The sequence below is a fragment of the Protomyctophum parallelum genome (assembly GCF_964188405.1).
Source record: "Protomyctophum parallelum genome assembly, chromosome: 10".
Lineage (NCBI taxonomy): Eukaryota > Metazoa > Chordata > Actinopteri > Myctophiformes > Myctophidae > Protomyctophum > Protomyctophum parallelum.
In genome coordinates this window covers 26,537,934-26,560,275 of record NC_139704.1, presented here as the reverse complement: position 1 = coordinate 26,560,275, position 22,342 = coordinate 26,537,934, and the positions used below count along the sequence as shown (strand labels likewise).

The 22,342-nt window shown below is 43.3% G+C and overlaps 1 protein-coding gene across 1 annotated transcript in view; it reads left to right on the top strand.

Moving 5' to 3' along the window:
• The first annotated feature begins 5,261 nt into the window (after positions 1-5,261).
• Positions 5,262-22,342, top strand: part of LOC310865566 (neurotrypsin) — a 53,688-nt gene continuing 36,607 nt past the window's right edge. Inside the window, exons 1-2 of the mRNA XM_083774725.1 lie at positions 5,262-5,622; positions 10,114-10,153. Coding sequence (XP_083630851.1) covers positions 5,503-5,622; positions 10,114-10,153 — 160 coding nt within the window. The 5' untranslated portion in view covers positions 5,262-5,502. The remainder of the gene's footprint in view (positions 5,623-10,113; positions 10,154-22,342) is intronic.

The window sequence follows — 22,342 nt, the reverse complement described above, 5'->3', positions numbered from 1 at the left end:
TCACATAGGAGGCCTAATCTAATTGAATACCCCTGCCATAAAGCATTACACTTGTTTACATGAGGGTCCACCATTTTCAATTCATCATATCATTTTGTACACTATGCACTTCTATAAAGCCAAAAACAGGAAATCATCATAAAGGAGGTAAAAAGGGGGAAAACGTATACAGTGAGGGGGGAAAGGGGTGGGTGGAGTCAAGGGATTTACATCTTAATGACAGTTGGTAGGGCGTTCCACATTTTTGTGGCATAGGAGTGAAATGAATTTAGGTGGACCCTCTTGTAAACAAGTGTCCACTCACAGTTAACAGTCTTTGTATTGAGTTGTGCTTGAAATGTAGTGTAATTCTGCAAACGGTTAATAAATATTTTAATCAATCAATCAATCAATCAATCAATCCTTGTTTGTGCCGAATCTGGGTTGCACATGGTTTTTTTAACTCCCTCTGGTGTTGTTGTGTTGCTGGCATGATTAGACTGACTGAGCGTCACTGTTTATTATGATACACTTTTCATTTCATAAAAAAAAAAAAAATCATTTCATTTTTTAACCGCGGTAATGAACCCGATACCGCGGTATGCGTTACATACCGGCGGTATGGCGGTATTGCGGTTATTGCACCCAGCCCTACCACAATCCCCGTCTTCCAATCAAGACGCCGATTTCTGAACTTTTTAAGAAACTTCAACCACTTGGTTTTTTGAAGGGTTTAGCGTCTTATGTCGTTTTGATCTTAAATTACTTTATTCAAACCAAATGAAGAGAGGTATCAAATACAAAATGTACATGTGTCCCTAGCTAGTTATTATGTTAATCATATACCCAGTCAAATCTGTGGTGTACAAATGGACCCCAAACAAGAGTTAATTTGTACAATCTGGAGTAAAATGAACACTCAGGGTTCTACAGTCTTTATCACATATTTTGGTAGGGCATTTGCCACTTATGAATTTTAAAAAATGTATTCTACTATACAGGTAATTATAACGGAGCTGGAGGGAGCGGAATTTTCTTGTTACAACAGGTTGACCGTGTACTGCACAGTACACACACATACACACACACACACACACATACACACACTTCAACAGTCTTGACCTTGTACTCAGACACATTTCCCGGTGGATGTCAGACGGGGTGTGAAACTATTCGACACCGGCTGACCTCCGTCCTCACCTGCTTGTAAACTTGGTGTTGTTGCCTGGTCACGTCGTCCGTCCGCCTCCGGACACGCAAAGATTTCACTATATTTACTGCAGACACACAGCCTACCCCCCCCCCAGCTCAAGATGCAAAGCTACTGTATACTCCCACAAGATCATATTGGCAGTGGTGGACACACTACATTTATTTCCTTGAGTACTGTACCTCAGTACATGTTTGAGTATCTGTATTTTTTTTGTTTCTTTGATACAGTATTTGGAAGCTTATGGCTTTCACTCCATTAGAATCCAATAGTAGAAAATTAGAAATATCCATAACAAATATTGTAACATACGAAGCATGCAGGTGGTCTATGACTAGGTCTGAAACTTGCAACAAGGAAGGAAAACGTCGTTGTTTTCCTTCCTGACATATTTGCGGTGATCAGAATACAATAGTTCTGCCTTAGAGAACTTTGGTTCCTACCTAAACTACTGCGCTAAAAACTGACACAGAGGCAGTTATAGCGGACCCCCGCAGATAATAACAATGCAGCTGGTAATTAATTGATTTAATCAATTCGTGTTTTTAAATTCCAGAAAATGTTTTTAATCTTTGGGGAACTTTTCAAATTTTCAATGAGCAACGTTCACTTGTAGTTGAGTAATATTTCACCAGGACTCCAGGAGTATTCTTTGACTCGACTACTCGAGTACTGCTGGGGGTCGAGTACGTTTGTTCACCGGTGCCAGGGAGGGCTGGAGAGGGTCTTTCTACTGCCATTGTGGAGACCCCCCCCCCCCCTTTAGATGCCTTGTTGGGACCAGAATAGCTCTGCACACAATCCTCAGCTGTTTCAAAGAGATATGACAAGAAAATGTCATTATCTTTGACATGTAGTGATTGCCAGCCGAGCGTCATCGACTCTTTGAGGAGCTGGCGATTATGATCTTCTTTTAAGAGCATGTGTGGATCTGTGAATGTTTGCGAAGGAAAACAGCCAGCCTGTGGGCCTTAAACGTTGTCCCACTGGGCCTTTTTTGTGGGCAGGAAATCGAGAGTTTGGCTCTCAGCCTTGTAGGCTGTTATCAGCGTGCACTGATAACGATGAAAGGCCCATTAATATGACTTGTTTGCTTTGGGTTTCAACACCTACCTACTAGGGTTTGTTTGGATTCCATCCCAGTCCACTATGTCATTATCAGCAGGTGTAGCCCAGTGTTAAAAGATACAAGTATTTATTATTAGTGCATATGAGGCTATGCTGGACCACACCTTACTGATTGACATGCACAAATGGGAAACACCTATACCTACTGTAGTCCAAAATACTATAGCACTAGGGGGGGCAACGGTTTAGTCAAACGAATTAATTTAATTGATTATAAAAACATTGATCATTTAATTAACATTACATAATTCATATTCATAATAATTAATATAAAGAAATAGGAAACTACAAGTTCACAACGAGTAACGATGCAAGGGAGGCATACTTTGGTTAGACGTAGCATTGGTTTGACATAGCATTGGTCCGACTGGATTAAGGTTGGTGAGGGGTGCGTTAAAGCGACCGGATTAAGGTTGGTGAGGGGTGTGTTAAAACGACCGAATTAAGGTTGGTGAGGGGTGCGTTAAGGGTTGGGAGAGGGTTAAGGTTAGGTTAAGGTGTGCTGCTCCGTGGGAGGTTGGGGTGAGGGTTTGAGATGCAACGGGTGAGCTTGTAGATGTGCTATTTCCACCAGACCTTTTTGATTATTCGATGATTGAAAAAGTAAGCGATATAACAAAAATGCTAAAACAATCTTGGATAGCTGCAGCCCTAGTATACCTGTATCTACACACCAAAGCAGGCTGCTTTGGTGCACATTCTTCCAGCAGTAGTCACTATCAGGTCGTAAGTCAGTCCATGTTTTGCATCATCTGCAACCTATTTGCAATACTGCCGTGCTGCAGATATAGCATTGCATGGTCGTTCACATGTGGTTTGAGTTGTCTTCAAAGAGTGCTTCCATTTTCCATTGTTTCTAGCTTAGACCAAGTCACGCTTTGACACGAAACACTACTCATGTCACAGGAACTCCATGCATACAGTATATACAGTATACAGTGTACTGTCTGTAACTGCATGTTAACATGCATTAACTGGAGGGATGAATGTGAGTAAAAACTGATAAAAAGCAGATTGTGGTTTCCCAAACTTTTCAGGTCGAGACCCAAAAGGCCCGGGACCCAAACTATAGTGCAAATAGTTGATCTACAAGTGCACAACGTGTCGCTTCGCACCGCGCTAAGAGCTTGTAGATCAGCTATTTTTACGACTTATTTATTATTCCCTATTATTCAAAATCCCTTGAAAAATGTCGTGACCCATACAAATCAGTCCGTGACCCACAAATGGGTACCAACCCAGGTGGAAACAGAGCTATGAAGCATCTTAAGACCCCCTCTGCTACAGAACTTATTCTCATCACGGGGTCTACTTCTGTGGTGGGGACCCCCAGGGGTCCTTGAAGGGAGATTCCAGATGCTTTAGTTTAGTGATATTTCTTGGAGAGATAAAGAACCCACTTAAAGAATCACTTGTCTGCCCATTTCTTTGTGTCATCACTTTGAATTTCACTAGTTTTCATCCTCAGTTCCGTTCAGTTCGGACAAGTTGTCATTGGACAAGTGGATCAAAGGAAATCTATCTATAAATGCACCATACTGTAATCCACGTATCTCAAGAACCGTTCGCCCCACCGACTTCAAATTCAACGCACATGTTCCAGACCCTCAGATGCAGTGCAGTGCCCGGTGTCGAGTCGGTCGACCTACAGTTGACCCGTGGTTGTCCAGAACTGCCACAAAAGGCCTCTGCCCGGCCTCTGGACAGAGCCCCTGCCCAGGGTCCTTATATGGAGCTGGCCTGTTTCACAACACTCCATATTTGGGAATGCCTGACACATAACTCCATAGGAATAAAGGGACACAGAGAGACAGATAGAGAAATGTCCAGGCATAAAAGGGAACAGGTACTCTGACACGGGTACAACGGGTATTGCATAGCCGGTTGGGGCATGGATCTCCAACTTCCATCGTTACTGACTTTGTGCTTTAGCGCACCGCACTCTAAATATGTAAATATGTAGCAGAGTTGCTCTGAGCCTGATGGCCTCAGAAGTCTAAAACCCCCCTCTAAGCCATAGAGATATCCCTTTGGATTAGTGGTTAAGATTTTGGCTTTCCACATGGGAGTCCCGGGTTTGACAAAAAATTCTCTAGCCTACAACAATAGTCAGATAGATTGTCCAAGACTCTGAAAAAGGGCTAGGGAGAAGCGTCAAGCTTGTTGGGCTCTATCCCATGGTCGTATATAGTAAAGATTTGTTTGCCCGCCTTCGCATTCATCTTCTAGACTGCACTTTCCTGTATCCTCCTGTATGATTTGTGCTCTCCCGATTGGATGAAACTGGTATCCCGACCCGAACATATATACTAAAGACCTGGAGAGAGATGAGGAGAGTTACTTAACAGAACAAACACTAATTTAAAACGTGTGTGTGTGTGCGTGCGTGCACGCGGCCCCACAGAAGTTATGAATGATGTGCATGTACGACTCTCGACTCTCAACATGACCCCGCGTGTCAGTGTTGTGCGCTACTGCCACGCGGCAACGCCCCTTTACGCAGCGCACCAATCCAATGGTTTGTTCTTCTGGGTGTGTGTGTTCAAGTATATGTGTGAGTGTGTGTACATGTTTATGTATTGTGGACTGACAGTGCGCGTGTAGGCTACAGTGTCTGTCTGTGTGTGTGTGTGTGTGTGTGTGTGTGTGTGTGTGTGTGACAGTGTGTCTAGTGTGTTATGTGGATATTCTGGTCTGGACGAGCGTGTCTCTGTGTGTGTATCTGCGCGCAACGGACCGATCGTCTCTCTCTCTCTCTCTCTCTCTCTCTCTCTCTCTCTCTCTCTCACACCGGTGGTATCTGCTTTCCTCACGAGGAGCGTCAGTTTGAGGTTTCCTTTCCTCGGGTAGTGCAGCATATTTATATCTACCAGTCCAGGCAGCACGCACAGTCACACCGGAATACTAAACTAAAACACGCCGTTCACGCCGTTCCCCCCCCCCCCCCCCGAGAGGATTCAAACCCCGCCGTGCGTAAACTTGGGGTCGAAACAAGCAACGACGTATACGGGTCGGTTTGTGTGAGTGGAGTGTGTGTTTGTTTTTTGTTTGTTGGGAGTCTTGGGACGTCGGTTTTCGTCGCTCTTTTTTGCCTCTCAAATAAAAGGAATTGGGGCAAATGGACGGAGTGCAGGGCTCAAGGTACGACACCATGCAATGACTGTCTCTCACACACACAACACAGCATGGAGGATCAGACTCTGAGGAATAAAGCTGTGCAGACGCAGAGGAGCTGCCTCCTCTTCTTGCAGCTGCTCGCTGCTTGTCTGCTGCAGCCTGTCTGCGTCCGTGGACTAGCCGGAGAGGTGAGTTATGTTACACTTGGCTTTCTTCTTCTTGGCCAGGAATAAATGTCACGCATGAGAGTTTGCACATCAACACACCAGTGACACACACGCATAACTATGACACCTATCTTGTTTATTGTGTTGTTGACACACCTAAAGTGCCATAGATATATAATAAAAACTAAAGGGAAATTCCGCGGGGTCAGTCGTCAGTTCAATTTATAGCTTTTTCTGATCTATCGGTGTATATTTATTGCCTTTGAAAGCCCTGTTATTTCCACTTGTCGGAAAGTTTTTACTAGGCTGTGTTGGCCCAGATAGATTCCCTCATCTGGAACTGGGATACTTGGCCCCGCCCCCTTATCAGTATTATGTCTATGGGAAAATAGTGGACTGAAGCCAATGATTTGGATGTCTTTGATATTAGCCGTACAGCCTATTCTGTACAATTTAAAAATAACCACATTTGGGTGAATGGGAAGGGACTGGGAGCCCCTGTAGGCCTACCCGCGGGCATAACTGCTATTCATATGGGCTATGACATTATGAATGTAATTTTTTGTTTTTTTGAGGGCCTCCTATATACAGCTTTTGTCCCCACACTATCAATATTTGCCATTGACAATGAAAGGAGAAATTAGGTCAAATGTCCGCCAAATATGTCCAACATTAACGACCAATATTAACCAACCATACATACATACATACATAGGCCTACATACATACATACACATACAATGATGTATGATGATGTATAATGATAAGAGCGCCCTCGATCACTTCACACGGGTGTGATTCTTCTTTTTAAATCTCCACCTTGGCTTGGACTCCACGGTGGAGATGAAACAAAAAAAAAGATGTTGCCACCTCCTGTAATCATTTAACAGCTTTATTATTATAAATATCTCTCAGGTTTCTTTTCAAATGCACCTTCACCAAACCCCCTTAAATCCTGCTGCCAATGCGTAAAGCCCCCGTGGGGAGCGGGGGTCTCATTACAAGGTACAGACCGCAGACCCCGGCCTTCAGATCTCCTGTTAAACCGTGAGGAAGCATGCTGCTTTCCTGCTAACTTGCAGGATCGACGCTCCGGGGCAGGCAACCCAGGAGGACCAAGAAGCTGCATAAACTAGTGTCTGCTTATCTTGTGACACTGACACCTCATTAGAGAAGGCTGACAGAGTATGGCTGCCCACACGCCCCCAGTCAGTCACTGGCACTGCTCCTCAAAGACCCCTTTTCCACCGCTTGGTTCCCGGTTCAGTTCTTTGTGCTTCATAGTCCATGAGCCAGAGCTCCAAAATTGGAACGTTAATTTAGGAATTGAGTGGGCAAAACCATACCTATATTAAATTGTTATCACCATGAAATATGCAAATAAGGCATTATATAGGAAAATATGCAAAAAATATGAAAAAGCTACTACTGTGGAAGGCTTATCATATATTAATTTACTTATATTTATCGTATAAACAATTTAATATAGGTATAGGTTTGCCCACTCAATTCATAATTAACGTTCCAATTTTGGAGCTCTGGCTCATGGACTAAGAACCACAAAGAACTGAACTGGTTCCCATTGGGAACCAACCGGTGGAAAAGGGGTAAGTGTGTCTTTATTCCAACACCATAAGTCTGAGAGTGCATGCACAAAAAGGGTCCATTTGGTTACATTTTGTACACACTCTTACAGACCTGTAAATGGTAGTAGGCTAAACGGTGCATTTATATTGCACTTTTATCCAAAAGTGCTTTACATAGATTGTGCATTACATTCACACACTATTCATATACAGATGGAAACCATGCAAGGCACCAACCTGCTCATCAGGAGCACCACTTCTGCCCATAAAAAATCTTATGTGTTACTTATGTTTAAAGGTAGTAAGAGACTAATGTAGAAATAGCATAATCTGTTACAAATAAAATCAATTTGAGTACAAATGTATTAGAATCAGAATATACTTTTACACCAAAGTGAAAGTAGGCCTACTTAAGTACGGCCCATTTCACACATTTTAACAAAAATGGTTTGGAAAAAGTAGCAGATCTACAAGCCCAACATTCATCTACGAAAGCCCCCCCCCCCCCCTCCCAACAAAAAAGGTTTGAATTTTATGGAGATCAGAGGTTTCTTCCCCTGACAGTCTATGGTTACTTCCCACCACTGTTGTTGACAGCTCCTTCCACAGCTAACGGAATAAGGAAGGACAGCCATGACAACACAACATAACACTTCCAGACATATTATGTATAGTGGTCTATTTTCCTCCCACGCATGACCGTATTGATTTCAGCCGTCTGGGGGGAGGGGGGGGGGGGGGTCATAAAATAAACGCCACTTAAATTAACCCCTGGGTAATTCTTCTTCAGCATTCTATTCATTCGGCTGCCCATATTGACGTCATGTCTGCTGCAGCTGCTGCCCTCTCACGTCCTCCATATAGCCCTGACCTGTAGACCGATTGAATAGACCAGTGGTTCACAAACCCCTAGGGGTCCTTGAGAGAGTTCCAGGGGGTCCCCACTCCCCAGATAAATAATAATTTGGAACCAAATGGACCTTTATGGGTCTGTAACTCAGAAAGTGTACTAATTGAATCAAATGGACCCTAACGGTTCCATTTGTACACTCTCAGAGTTAAATAAACATTGATTTTACAATATAGATTGGGGTTCCAGATAGAGATGTCCCGATACTGTATCGGTATCGGGAAAAGTATCGGATCGGCCCTTATTTGTTATTTGTCATATCGGGTTATATCGGTATCTGTGAAAATGCCAGTCTAACCACAGATCCGACACAGGGGCAAGGGGTTGACACTATGGCAGGTAAATAAAATGTTGGGACATGTGGAATTTGCTTTGGAGTTGCCCAAACTGCAAGTGCACATTTGAGTGAGGAGTCTGCTATAAACACAACACGAGATATATAGCTAGATAGCATGAAATCACGACACTGGTATCGGTATTCGGTATCGGTATCGGCTAACACATAAATTGAGGTATCGGGATCGGATCGGAAGCGAAAAAAGTGTATCGGGACATCCCTAGTTCCAGAGATAGAAATGCCATTAAATGGGGGTCCGTAGCCTAATGCATGTCAAACTGCAGGGTCCTTGAAATGAAAATGGTTGAAAATCACTGTTAGAGCCTTAAGAATCTTCTCTTTTGGGGGTCCCTGGCATATCTTTTCAAATGGAGGTCCGTGGGCTAATTAGTGTCAATTTGGGGGTCCTTGACATGAAAAAGTTTGGGAACCATTGGAATAGATTACAAACAGAAGAGGGGTTGGACAATCAGACCAACATGTCTTGGCTTGAAGAAGAGGAGGAAATCTGGATGTGAACAGGATGCTCATTATTATGAGATACCATATTAAACTCCCACTCGCTACTAGTGCCGCTGCTACGATTCTTGGTCAAATGTGAATCTCAATTTTCTAGAATTGAGATCACGATTCTTGTTTTTTCCCATGAAAATATGTGTCTTTAGTCTGGATTCTGGAACACCTGGAGCCAACTACTGTGGCTTTAAACAGACAACATCAAAGTGCATCAAAGCAAAAAACAAGAGTAAAATGAATTGGACAGCCAACTAGCAACTAGTGCTGCATAATTATTGCTCAAATTTAGAAATGAGATCGCTTTAGGTGTCTGTATCTACTCACTCTGTCTCATTGGTGGACTGTGTGGGCAGTTCAGAATCCTGCCCATTATTATTATTATAATTATTAGCTTGGACCTCATCGGTCCAAGCTAATAGAAATGACAGGATGTCTGTTCCTGGAAAGTTAAACATGCTGAATTAGAAGCCGTTAATTGTTCTAGCATGAATAAATAGAAATGAGCAAACCTGCCTACTGATGATGTCACTGGAAGACAGAGCCCTCCTCTGAGACACAGAGAGTAGACCGAAATCTGGTTCCATCTTATAATGAGCATTAGTAGTGAGGACCAATTACATGAAGATAGACAGAAAATGGGCAAAAGAAAAAGTCCTCCAGTCTGCAGTATGTTGAGAAAAATCTGCCCCATTTATTGTGAAACGGCTGCTAATTGTCCCAAAAGTGACTGCGGAATCCTGAAAAATTGCTGCAAGCAATATATGACTTTCTAACAGCGAATTAGTGGTTTTGTAAGGATATTTTTCCTAAGTTGCAATGTAACAGCCCCGTTTACACAATGCTGTACCACTCCAACTGTACACACTTTTTTCCTCAAATTGTCTTATGTTTCTGACACTTGCATTGTCAATGTAGCCTAGCCTATACTGTAAACATCATATTCTCGTGCCAATGAAGCTCATTTGAATGGAATTGAAATTTAACACTGTTTACTGGTGTTTGAACTTATTGTACTGTGACGTGCACGCCGTGCAGGCAGCTCTTGAATATGTAATGAATTGCATTGAACATTATTGATGAAGCAAACATGGAAATTGAGTGACTAGGCTATAATGTAATGTGTGCTTGATTAAACATTTCTAAATGCTATCTTGCTCCGCCAGGTCCCTCAAGAAGGCTATTTGAACACGCTGCAGAGTGCTGGTGAGTTTTCCTTACGTGCATTTTTTCAATTAGAATTAACCTACATTTTATTATCCTGAGGGACACAGTGTTTATTATGCCACCACTTACTGTGCTATACAGTATGCTTGCGCTTACAGTGCATATTTAGACCACTCTACATCGTTAATTTTATCCCCAGGAGAACATGTTTACACCCGCGCACACGCACGTGTGTGTGTGTATTAACGCGCACGTTAATATCTTGCATAGTAATAGGCCGATCAGCGTCATATTTAATGTGCATGTTGGCAGCGGGCCAGGGACCTCAATTCTCTTAAGAGTTTTTAAATCGGTCATCGTGTGGTGACTCGAGTGAGTGAGTCCCTGGTTCAATTCCTGGCTGGCATGATGTCATTTACCTGTTCTGTCCAGTCTCCACCGTATACCATATCCAATAAGGTAAAAAACTCTTATGTTCGTTGAGTGTAGGCCTACTGAATTTGCAGCTCAACAAAAGCTGATTCATCCTAGTGTATGACGGAACACGATACATGATTAAAATATCTGTGATGCGATTATTGTGAGCGGACACACACACACACACACACACACACACACACACACACACACACACACACACACACACACACACACACACACACACAGAAACATAGTCTACTCTGGACACATGCTTTTTGTTATGTGGAGGGAGCAAATGTTTCGTTTTCTTGGGAGGGTCAGAAAGAGAAGAGACCACACAGCTTATTGTTTAATAAACAATTGAACAGAATTTGTTTTTGCCTGCTTATCTATTTGACTTGCAGTAAATGAACCAAACCCAGAAGGGACCAGCAGAAAAGGGCGGTTCATCTGAAAGAGGACCCGTTCTCTTTCTGGTCAACTTCAGCTCTAATGGGGTCTCAGTCCTCTTATTTGAATACATTTCATTATTTCAAAAGATGTTTTTCAAGAGAATATATATGAAGAAAAGAAAATCCAGGCACGATGTGCCACATTGAGAGCTTGTAGATGGGTTATTTTCTCTAGTTTGGGTCGCGGAGTGTTGAGCTAAAAGGTTTGGGAATCACTGCTCTAAGCCGGCAAACCGTGTTTGGAAAGGCAACGGCAACCTGAAAAAAAGTTCTCTGTGAAATATAGCTTTGGTCTGCACATTCTGAGGCCCGTTTTTGTGTGATGTGTGAGATAATAACTTTGTTATTTCAGCAGGATTTGACATTTTCTGGTGACATTAAAAAGCACGAGAATAGCTTGTAGTTGTAAAGCACAGCCCCCCCCCCCCTCTCTCTCTCTATAGGCTGGGTTCATTATTAGAAGGCTTTGATGTGAGCACAGATTGTCAGATGGAGAGAGATGTTCATGGAGGAGACCATATCTCTCTCTTTCTCTCTCTCTCTCTCTCTCTCTCTGTCTGTCCTCACTCTGTACTCACATGGACAGTCTTAACATCACGTCCCGTGTTTTATGATTCTCTACCAGTGTTGCTGGGATGCACGCGCAGATTAGACGCACCAACGGACCGACATGCGGAAACAATGGTCGGACATGCGCTGCTCCCGTGCTTGCGGTTAGGGTTAGCTTAGGGTTTGAGGTAGGTTGTCGGTCTAATGACAGTCGGACCAATAGTATGTCGGAACTAAAACCTGTACCATGTCCGCTTATTATACATTATACAGCGACATTGGGCTTGTTTTTCTGTAAAATAAAAAAATATTGGTAGGCCTATAGGTTGCATGGGGGGGGGGGGGGGGGGTTGTTTTCTGTAGTGTAGTTGCTTTATGTGGGCTTGACCACATATTTTGTGCCAGGGACCCCCGCACTAGATTTGTGAGGTTAAAATGTTTCATGGCATTTTTTCATGACTGTGACATTTTGTCCGCTTATTTATTTATTTTTTGTTGAAAATAGCAGAAGTGTTGCAACGTGTTCTCAGCTTGTGGATGGGTTATTTTTCAAATAGCCTATTGTTATAAGGTTTGGCATAATATAGGCTAGTCGCTTCTTTTGGGCTTGTTTTCATCAACCTGATTGCTTAATTCTCTTGTCTCCTCTCCTCTAATCTTTGTCATTCTCTCCTTGTAAACCTCTCTCTCTCTCTTTACTGTTCCTTCATCTCTGTGGTTGTCAGTCCCAACCACTGGTGCTAGTAGTACTTGAGCCCCCCTCCGCTGGTACACAGAGCAGTCCACCCAAAAAAACGATAAAAAAAACACACCCGTGTGAAGTGAGGGGCGCTAATATATTAAAGTCTAACTCATGTTGATTAGTAATGGCGATGTAAAACAAACGGTGCAAACACAAACATTAAACGCCCTTAACAATAAAGAGACAATATGTTGTAAATGACACATTATGACGTCAATTTTCCCTTCATTACTGCGCAAGCAGAGCACGCAAGTAATGTTTTCGCCCGGTCTCCTTCGTCGTGACAGCTGTTCCGCCATTCGATGCTTACGCAGAAAAACATCAAATCTGTGCCTGTGTTGCTGGACCAAATGACCACAAATGACCATATCTCTTACGTCATCATTTAGAGCTAGTCATACGTATACTATATACATAATCAGTAAAAAATAAAATAGCAAATTGTGCCTGATCTGCTGGGACCAGAGTACGTGGTGTGTATGTGTATGACTAGCTCTTAATGATGACGTAAGAAATATGGTCATTTGTGGTCATTTGGTCCAGCAACACAGGCACAGATTTGATGTTTTTCTGCGTAAGCATCAAATGGCGGAACAGCTGTCACGGTTTTTGGCGCAAAGTAACCACAGTATACCGCTAATCAACTTACAACTACACACTTTATACAGTATAGAGTATATATGTATACGTATATAGTATATGCCTATATACTATATATATTTCTTACGTCATCATTTAGAGCTAGTCATACTTATACTATATACATAATCAGTAAAAATAAAATAGCAAATTGTGCCTGATCTGCTGGGACCAGAGTACGTGGTGTGTAGGTGTATGACTAGCTCTTAATGATGACGTAAGAAATATGGTCATTTGTGGTCATTTGGTCCAGCAACACAGGCACAGATTTGATGTTTTTCTGCGTAAGCATCAAATGGCGGAACAGCTGTCACGGTTTTTGGCGCAAAGTAACCACAGTATACCGCTAATCAACTTACAACTACACACTTTATACAGTATAGAGTATAGAGTATATATGTATACGTATATAGTATATGCCTATATACTATATATATACTATATATATTTCTTACGTCATCATTTAGAGCTAGTCATACGTATACTATATACATAATCAGTAAAAATAAAATAACAAATTGTGCCTGATCTGCTGGGACCAGAGTACGTGGTGTATATGTGTATGACTAGCTCTTAATGATGATGTAAGAAATATGGTCATTTGTGGTCATTTGCTCCAGCAAACCGGGCACAGATTTGCTGTTTTCTTGCATAAACATCAAATGGCGGAACAGCTGTCACGTTTTTTGGCGCAAAGTAACCACAGTATACCACTAATCAACTTACAACTACACACTTTGCTATTTTATTTTTACTGATTATGTATATAGTATACGTATGACGTAAGAAATATGGTCATTTGTGGTCATTTGGTCCAGCAACACAGGCACAGATTTGATGTTTTTCTGCGTAAGCATCAAATGGCGGAACAGCTGTCACGGTTTTTGGCGCAAAGTAACCACAGTATACCGCTAATCAACTTACAACTACACACTTTATACAGTATAGAGTATAGAGTATATATGTATACGTATATAGTATATGCCTATATACTATATATATACTATATATATTTCTTACGTCATCATTAACCCTTTTACTGCTGCCATTTATTGAGAAATTAGGACCTAATTCATGCCAGCATTTTTTTAATTTGAGCTCTTATTTTGAAAAGCCACATTTTGCCTCAACCGGAAGTGAGCTTATCCCTGCCAGCTTTACGTTGCCAAGACAACCTTTGTTTACATGATCGAAAAATGCCGGTACATTTTTGCACTCCACAACGTCGGCTCGTGCCGTCAAAGAAACGCTGTTTTTACCAAAAATGCCATCTGGGACAAGGAATAGGAGATACAGGCGATTGAAAGAAACGGATAGAATGGATTCTTATGGCGACGGTGAATTAATATGAACGATCCAGTGCAGTGCTAACAACAGTGCTAGCTAACCGGCTAACGTGAGTAGCATTATGGCTTGATCAATCATATGCACTAATAAAGGGCAATTGCCGAAGGGCTTCGGCAATGGCAGCAAGCGTTAATATCAAATTAATGCTTCAATTGCCGAAGGGCTTCGGCAATGGCAGGAAGACTGTTAAGAGCTAGTCATACACATACACACCACGTACTCTGGTCCCAGCAGATCAGGCACAATTTGCTATTATTAAAAATTATACTGTATAACATATTTTAATTCAGTTTATATACCTTTTTTTTCAACACATATAAATTATTTATTTGTCTCTGAAAAACTAAAAATGGATCCAGAATATATCTACAACGATAAAACAGTATTTCTTATATAGATAGAAACTTGAATCATACTTAATAATACTAGATGTTTATATGTATAAAGTAGGTAGCAAATAGTTACATCTAAACATTAATCATTTCAAACGTTCCTTCACAGAGATACTGAGATTTGACAGTTTACAGCGGTCGAAAGGACTTGCGCGCTCTGCTTGCGCACTAGTTGGCCATTTATGGCCTACTAGTGTGCAACAAGCAAGTATGCACTAGACAGAGTGCAGTTCTAGTTGTCAATGCGTTTGACAGCACACCTAGCCAATAGAAGATTTGAGAACGGATTAATCACATTATAAATATCATCAGTTGTGCTGATTAGTGATTTTGTCAGAGCAGCAGCATTATTGGCTTAGGAATGGAACAAAATACGCTCCTGTATTTTAACATCAGTTATTATAGTAGTACTTGGAGAGCCAAATATTTTCTGAGGGTGGTACCAAAATTGGACAGGACGTACTTTTTATTTGTGTTTTTTCTATTAATTCTATAAAGTTCGACAGAATGAGAGGCCTGCTCTGTCGGAAACATTGCGAAAAAAGAGTTACGGACATTTTTGTGATATGTGATAATTGTGAAATGTTCATGATTCTGAATCCATTCCAAGCATTTGTTTTGCATGAAAATGTTTCCGGCAGAGCAGACCTCTCATTCTGTGGACCTTAATGACCAAATTAATAGAACAAACACAAATACAAAGTACGGCATGACGTCACAGGTTAAACCCTATTCCTTGAGTTTTTGGGCCTTTGGCTCCCCGGCTATTCAGTATGAAATGGTTGGGAACCAATGCTTAGCCCACCCCACTGGGTGTAGTGCCAGTCAGCCATTCCCTCTGGTCCAGAAATCCATCTCATCCACGGCCAAAAGACACAGCGTTCCGCCATGGCCACCAAATGACCCCTCCCCCTACTCCACCCCACCCCAAAAACAACTTTGAAGAAAAAAAACAGCTTTTATGTTTCCATTCCATCTCTCTTTAGCTTGATTCATCTCTGCTCTTCACTGATATTGATCTGATTTCAAAGTGTGTGTGTGTGTGTGTGTGTGTGTGTGTGTGTGTGTGTGTGTGTGTGTGTGTGTGTGTGTCCGCTCATTATAGCTTTGAGGTCTGTATGGTCGTACGGGCGGCAGTGGCTCAGGTAGACTGGCCGATAGAACCACCTGAGAACACAGTGGAGAACACGGATGTCTCCCCCTCTGTTAGCTCCCACTCCTATTTAGGGTTTCAGCAACTAGTCGATTATTCAACTAGTCGACTAGTAAAAATTAGTGATCGACCGATAATCGGCCACGGCCGATTATCGGCTTCGATATTCATGATTTTAATTAATATCGGTATCGGTGCTAAAAACAAATAATCGAAAAAAAACGGCCGATTATTATATTTCTCATAAATGCGCAAACATGGTGAAACAACCACTTTCATTGAAAATCCGGTAGAGTACGGTTGTAAGGAAATGTATAGCTGCGTGTCTGTCGACTCCCAGTGCGCCACCACCGGAGGAGTAGACACGGCTTAGCTCCACTCTACAGACTGACGTCTCCTCTCTCTCTCTCACACACACACACACGGAGTCAGAGAGAGGGCCACTGAAGGGAGGAGAAAGGATTATAGGCTACTAACCTTGTAACCATAAAAAGCTTTGCTGTTTTTTCATCTTCAATTAACCAAAATAAAATCCACACGTGAGAGGACAGTCACAGAGAGCAGTGGTAGAACTACGTTAGCCAAGCTAGCTGCTGCATGCTAACGCTGCAAAACAAGTTAAACAACAGCTGTAACAAGTTTTATTGATTGCCTGTTGTGTCCGTGTCCGTGTGTCCGTGTGTGTGTGTGCGTGTGTCCGTGTGTGTGTGTCCGTGTGCGTGTGTCCGTGTGTGTGTGTGTGTGTGCGCGCGTGTGTGTGTGTGTGTGTGCGTCAGCCAACTGAAGGACAACGTTTTTTTCCCCCCATCCTGACCAGCCTAATATGATTATTGCATGTTGGCTATAATTAGTTGCCAATCATTTTATTGTTGGCCAGTGTTTTGAGACATAGTCTTTTATTGCTATGAAATGAATGGTAAAAACAAATTCTACATGCATTAAAAAAGTGGCCAGTGATCTTGAAAGTGGCAAACAAGGTCACATGGCTTTGGAGAGTTTGGGCAGCAGATCTACAAGCTCTCAACATGTCATGCTGCAATGTGTTGTGGGCTTGTAGATCACCAATTTTGATAAACTAGTAGTGCCTCTACAGCCCATTGGGTACTGACATACTTGGAACGATGCAAGTTGGAAATGAATGCCCCACCCAGTAATTATGTCTGTCTCCCTTTTATGCCCATATATGGAGTTATTTGTAAGGCATGCCCAAATAGGGAGTATAGGGAGCCAGCTTGTGGAGTTCTGTCTTCTGTGTCAGGCATGCCCAAATATGGAGTGCTGTGAGGTCAGAACAGGCCAGCTCCATATATGGATGCTGGGCATGGGCCCGGTCTAGAGCCCGGGCAGGGGCCTTTTTGGGGCGGTTCTGGACAATTACACACACACACACACACACACACACACACACACACACACACTTGGTGCATTCATAGATAAATATATAGGTAGATACATACATAGATACGCAGATAAGCAGATATGCTGCTACAGTACATGCAATTAAAAAAAAAGCTGCATTTGATGGAAGTGTTACTGAAACGATGTTGGTGCTTCTTGCACTTCCTTTTTTATAAGCGATAAATATCAATAATGCATTTCAAGGAATTCTTGTGTTGGAATTTATGTTACTGTAAAAACTTTTTTTTTTACTTAAATAATCGGCTCATAATATCGGCTATCGGCTTTTTGATTTGTCCACTAATCGGTGATCGGAAATATCGGCCAAAAACCATATCGGTCGATCACTAGTAAAAATCACTAGAAGTGAAAGCCCTGTGCCACTTGTCCTGACTTGTTTGGCCGGTGAGCGGTGCTAGCCGTTCCTATGCACAGCTTTGTGTGTGTGTGTGTGTGTGTGTGTGTGTGTGTGTGTGTCTGTATGAGCATGGAATGTGCTCAGCTGATTATTGGCTGAGCATGGAATGTGATGTATGAGTGGGATGGGATGTTTTTCTTCTGATAACTAAACGAGGCTAACATCCTACAGAGACATTGAAAACTAAACGAGGCTAACATCCTACAGAGACATTGAAATACGACAGAGTTATGACAACTCCGTTCACTTCTTGCCGGTCCAACAGCGGCTCTTCTACGTAGACTTGCGTTGGCGAAGTGCTAAGCAGAGAGAGTGACAAAGTCCTGGACCGGAAGTTGGCAGAATGCACTGGGCTCAAGCAACAGCCCAGGTTTAATGTTCTTAAATCCCTTTATTTTAGATCGTTTTTTTGTAATAGTACAACATAAACATTACAGAGACTTTAGTCATCTTGCACAAATGCCTAAAATTGCTGATATTTGCGCCTCCCTCGTTTAAAACTATATTCAAACTCCAGCTTGTCACTCCAGGCTCGATCACTCAATTTTCTGCCCCCTCAATGTCGTAACTCGGTCTTACTTTATGGCTCTGCCCGAGGCTAACATCCTACAGACGGCAGGCAGTCAGTTGGAGTAACATCATTGGTTATCCTACCTTATGACATCTTCACTCAACGACATCACAGTGTCATTGTCATGTCCTATAAAATAAAATGTTGACTAAATGAAAATGTCATTCGGCATTACCAGAAGATACCCCGACCCTGACTGTGCTGACGATCGACTCGCTAACACGAGCCATCTGCTGCCTTGATTGGTCAAATCAAACTCATCAGCTTTGGCTTTGTGGATTTGTCCAACTGTGTGAGTCATTTGTGCCACTGAGCCAATATAAGCAGAACACACATTAGGACCCTACTTTTACAGAGCAAGACCTAAATTACAGTGTTCGATATGTTCTGCTGGACACTGCATCTGAGTGGAGGACAACCCATCGTGTATGAACATGGTGTTGCAGTTGGAGACAGGATGTACTGCTTTGGAGTGGGCGATGATGACACCATGGATCAGATGTATGGGCATGTTTTCAACACAGTGTCTTTGCTCTGGATGAATTTCCACCATTGACAACTGGAAGTGGAAAACGTCACCATGAGGTTCCTTCCAAGCGCTTGGGCCACTCGGCAGTGCTGGTTGAGGATTTCATCTACCTCTGGGGAGGCTGTCAGATATACTCAAATGAGTACTGCAATGTGCTTTATGCATTTGATGTGGACGCCCACAAATGGTTTAAACCCAGGGTTTCTGGGTCTGTTCCAGAAGGGAGGTCCAACCACTCTGCCTGTGTCTTGGGGAAGGTCATGTTTATCCATGGAGGATTCAACCAGGTGACTAGATGGACTAATGATACCTACAAGTTGGACACCAACACAACGACCTGGTCTGTAATTAACGCCAGAGGCCCTTCACCACCTACTTCATTTTGTAGCTCTGCCACCATCATTGGGACAATGATGTTTGTATTTGGGGGTCACAAGGGGGTCTGCTACAACACCATCAGTGCTTGACACGGAGACCAACTTATGGCTAAAAACACCTTCTACACAGCTCCTTCCAGAAGAACGCTGGATTCATTCAGCCTTTGCCTACAATGGAGACTGTTACTGTGCCGTTTGCACGTACACATGCACACACACGTACGTACGCACGAGTTACTTCACACACACACACACACACACACACACACACACACACACACACACACACACACACACACACACACAGACAGACAGCTGTGGATTCCTCCCAGATGCCTGTACGTTCACGTGGTGTAATTTATGGTAATGATGGACGGACAGCTCCAGGGGCCCTTCCACCTCAACAAGGGCCCGCTTGCTTCTCTGCCCCCCCCCCCCCCCCCCCGCTGACCCCCTGACCCCTCGTCTCACACCATCCTCCCACCTACTGGCCATTAAGCTCTGTTCTGGATGTCTTCACTACTACTATGCTAGTGTTCACATGGCATTGTCTGTTGTCACTTGGCATCACTGTTATTGTTGTATATATTATACTGCGTGCGTGCGTGCGTGCGTGCGTGCGTGCGCATAACCTTTATACCATCACCCATAAACCACCTCCCACAGTAGGAGCACCCATGTAGGCCTGCATGTCTCACTGGGTGAACTCTATCAAATATGGATGTGTGTGTGTGTGTGTGTGAGTGTGTGCATGTGTGCATGTGTGCGCGCACACGCGCTGGGGAAAGAGGTTAGGATGGAAGACATGGGGAAATGTATGCCTGAAAGAAGTACGCTGCACAATACATCAGTGGTTCTTCAACCCTTTCAGGGTCAGGAAAGACAACATTCGGAAGGAAAGTCCAAAACGAGCAACTACACTTTAGATTCAAGCTCGGGAAAATCTGCAACCCACAACTCTATACCAATGTTTCCACCGACTTTACAGAAATAAGACCCCAAGACGCTCATAATAAGACTTGGCAAAAAAAAGTGTACTGATTCAGTTCTCCTCATGTGTCTGCCTAGCTCTGCCGGCCTGGATACGTCTGGGGACGGGGGAACGGAAAGGTTACACATGCAGGCATGACTTACTATATTGCAGTATAAGATATCTCACACTGCATGTCGTCCAAAACACTTCTAATGCTCTCTGGCAGAGAAGACCCCCCCCCCCCCAAGAGGCTTTTTACCAAGGACAATACAGTAAGCACAGTACAAAATAGTTCATGAGCTAACCCCCTGCGCCGGGAGAAATAAAAGAAACACCTTTTCAGCAAGCTGTCAGCTAGCCTAGTGTTTTATACACATCCTCAGTGGGGGGGGGGGGGGGGGTAGATGTAAGAGATCTTTTTGTTTGTTTGTTTAGAGGGAACCGCAAAGCTTTGCGTTTGATTGGAGCAGAGCTCGGTGCTCGTTGGCGGTGGTTCTGTTCTGATGAGTCATCATGGGTGCAGCGGTTTAATCCGATGACTCATCACTGATGATGATGAGTCATGGTGGCAGTGATTTAATCCTGAGGTTCTCAAACCTTTTTAATTAAGCCCCCTCCCCCGCTCCCTTTATTACTCCGAGAGTGTACCCACAGAACCCCATTTGTACACTCAGAGTTACAACCCTGTAACCCCTCTCAAGGAAACCCCAAGGGTCCCTTTGAGAAACATTGGTTAAATATGATGATTCATGGTGGCAGTAGCCTCGGAAACCCAGACGTTTTTATTTCCAGGGATAAGAAATATCAGACCCGTCTGAAGTGGGTGGTACTGTACTGTACTGTACTGTACTGTACTGTACTGTACTGTACTGTACTGTACTGTACTGTACTGTACTGTACTGTACTGTACTGTACTGTACTGTACTGTACGAGCCCTCCTCCCTGGCCTGTGTGTGTGTCTGTGTGTTAGGCTGTGCAACAGTGAACAGTGACACTTGGTGGTGAACAAATGCTATAACGCTATTTCCGTGCTCGGAGAGACAGACCCAGGGACACAGGGACAGACCCAGGGACACACATAGCTGTCTATAGCCTAGGAGTGGTTGCACCACTCAAAAGTATGGGGCCGAGTCCACTTAAATTTCGGCATACAGTAGCGCAAACGTCTCTCTCTCTCTCTCTCTGCTGATTACTGATCGTCTGCACCTTCGTTAAATTGACACACAAGCACACACACACACACACACACACACACACACACACACACACACACACACACACGCGCGCGCGCACACGTCTCTCTCTCTCTCTGTCGCTCTAATTAATTAGTCTCATGACCTGCAGCTGCGTCTAGTTTCTCCCAGCAGATCCTGCCGGGAGCTGCCTATGCCATAGAAAGCATATAGGTGAGTTCCAGTCTATGGTGGCAGTGGTTGTCACATGTACCTCTGGGGTACATGTGAGAAATGATACGGTCAGCTTACACACGCCTGTGCATTACTACAGTGTTCTGCAAGTTAAACGCGGCATACGCTGACGTAGCAATCAGCTGACCAATAGGGGTGGAGTATTGTGTTCATTCTGCGTTCCTTCTGTATAATGGTTCTTGGTTTGTGCATGGTTATGTGCTGTTTGCTCCCACCGCCACCCCAGCACCACCACCGGTGTGCTCTGCTATTTGTTCTGTTCCCCATGGGGGGGTTGTTATTGTATATCTATCTCCCGGCTGCCTGTATTCACATTCTATAATATAATTAAGCAATATTACACAAGAGGGTTTACCCTGGCCTCCACACAGTGGAGTGAGGACATTACTGCTCCTCACATTTCAACAGCATGGCTTAGGGTTAAGACCTGGAGTTACAGTTACAGCAGGCTGTAGGGTTGAAGGTTAGGTATGTACGTAGTGTGGTGATGGTTACAGTTAGAGGTGTGTGTGTGTGTGTGTGTGTGTGTGTGTGTGTGTGCGTGCGCCGTGTGCTGTGCGTGTGTGTGTGTGTTCTCATATCTCAACACCTGTCTGAAGAAGTAACATTAAGCACCCTCCGCTTGTCCTCTTCCCTCCATGTGTGTCTCTCTCTTTCATATCCATCGTCCTTTCATCTTCTCTCTCTTTCTGTATTTCGCCACATCTCTCTCTGTCTCATAATTATTATTATTAGAGTCTAGGGCGTGTGTAGTATCGTCCAGGGTGTTTTAGGGAAGAGAGGAGAGTCTAGGACGTGTGGAGCGTTGTCCAGGGTCTTTTAGGGAAGGGAGAAGAGTCTG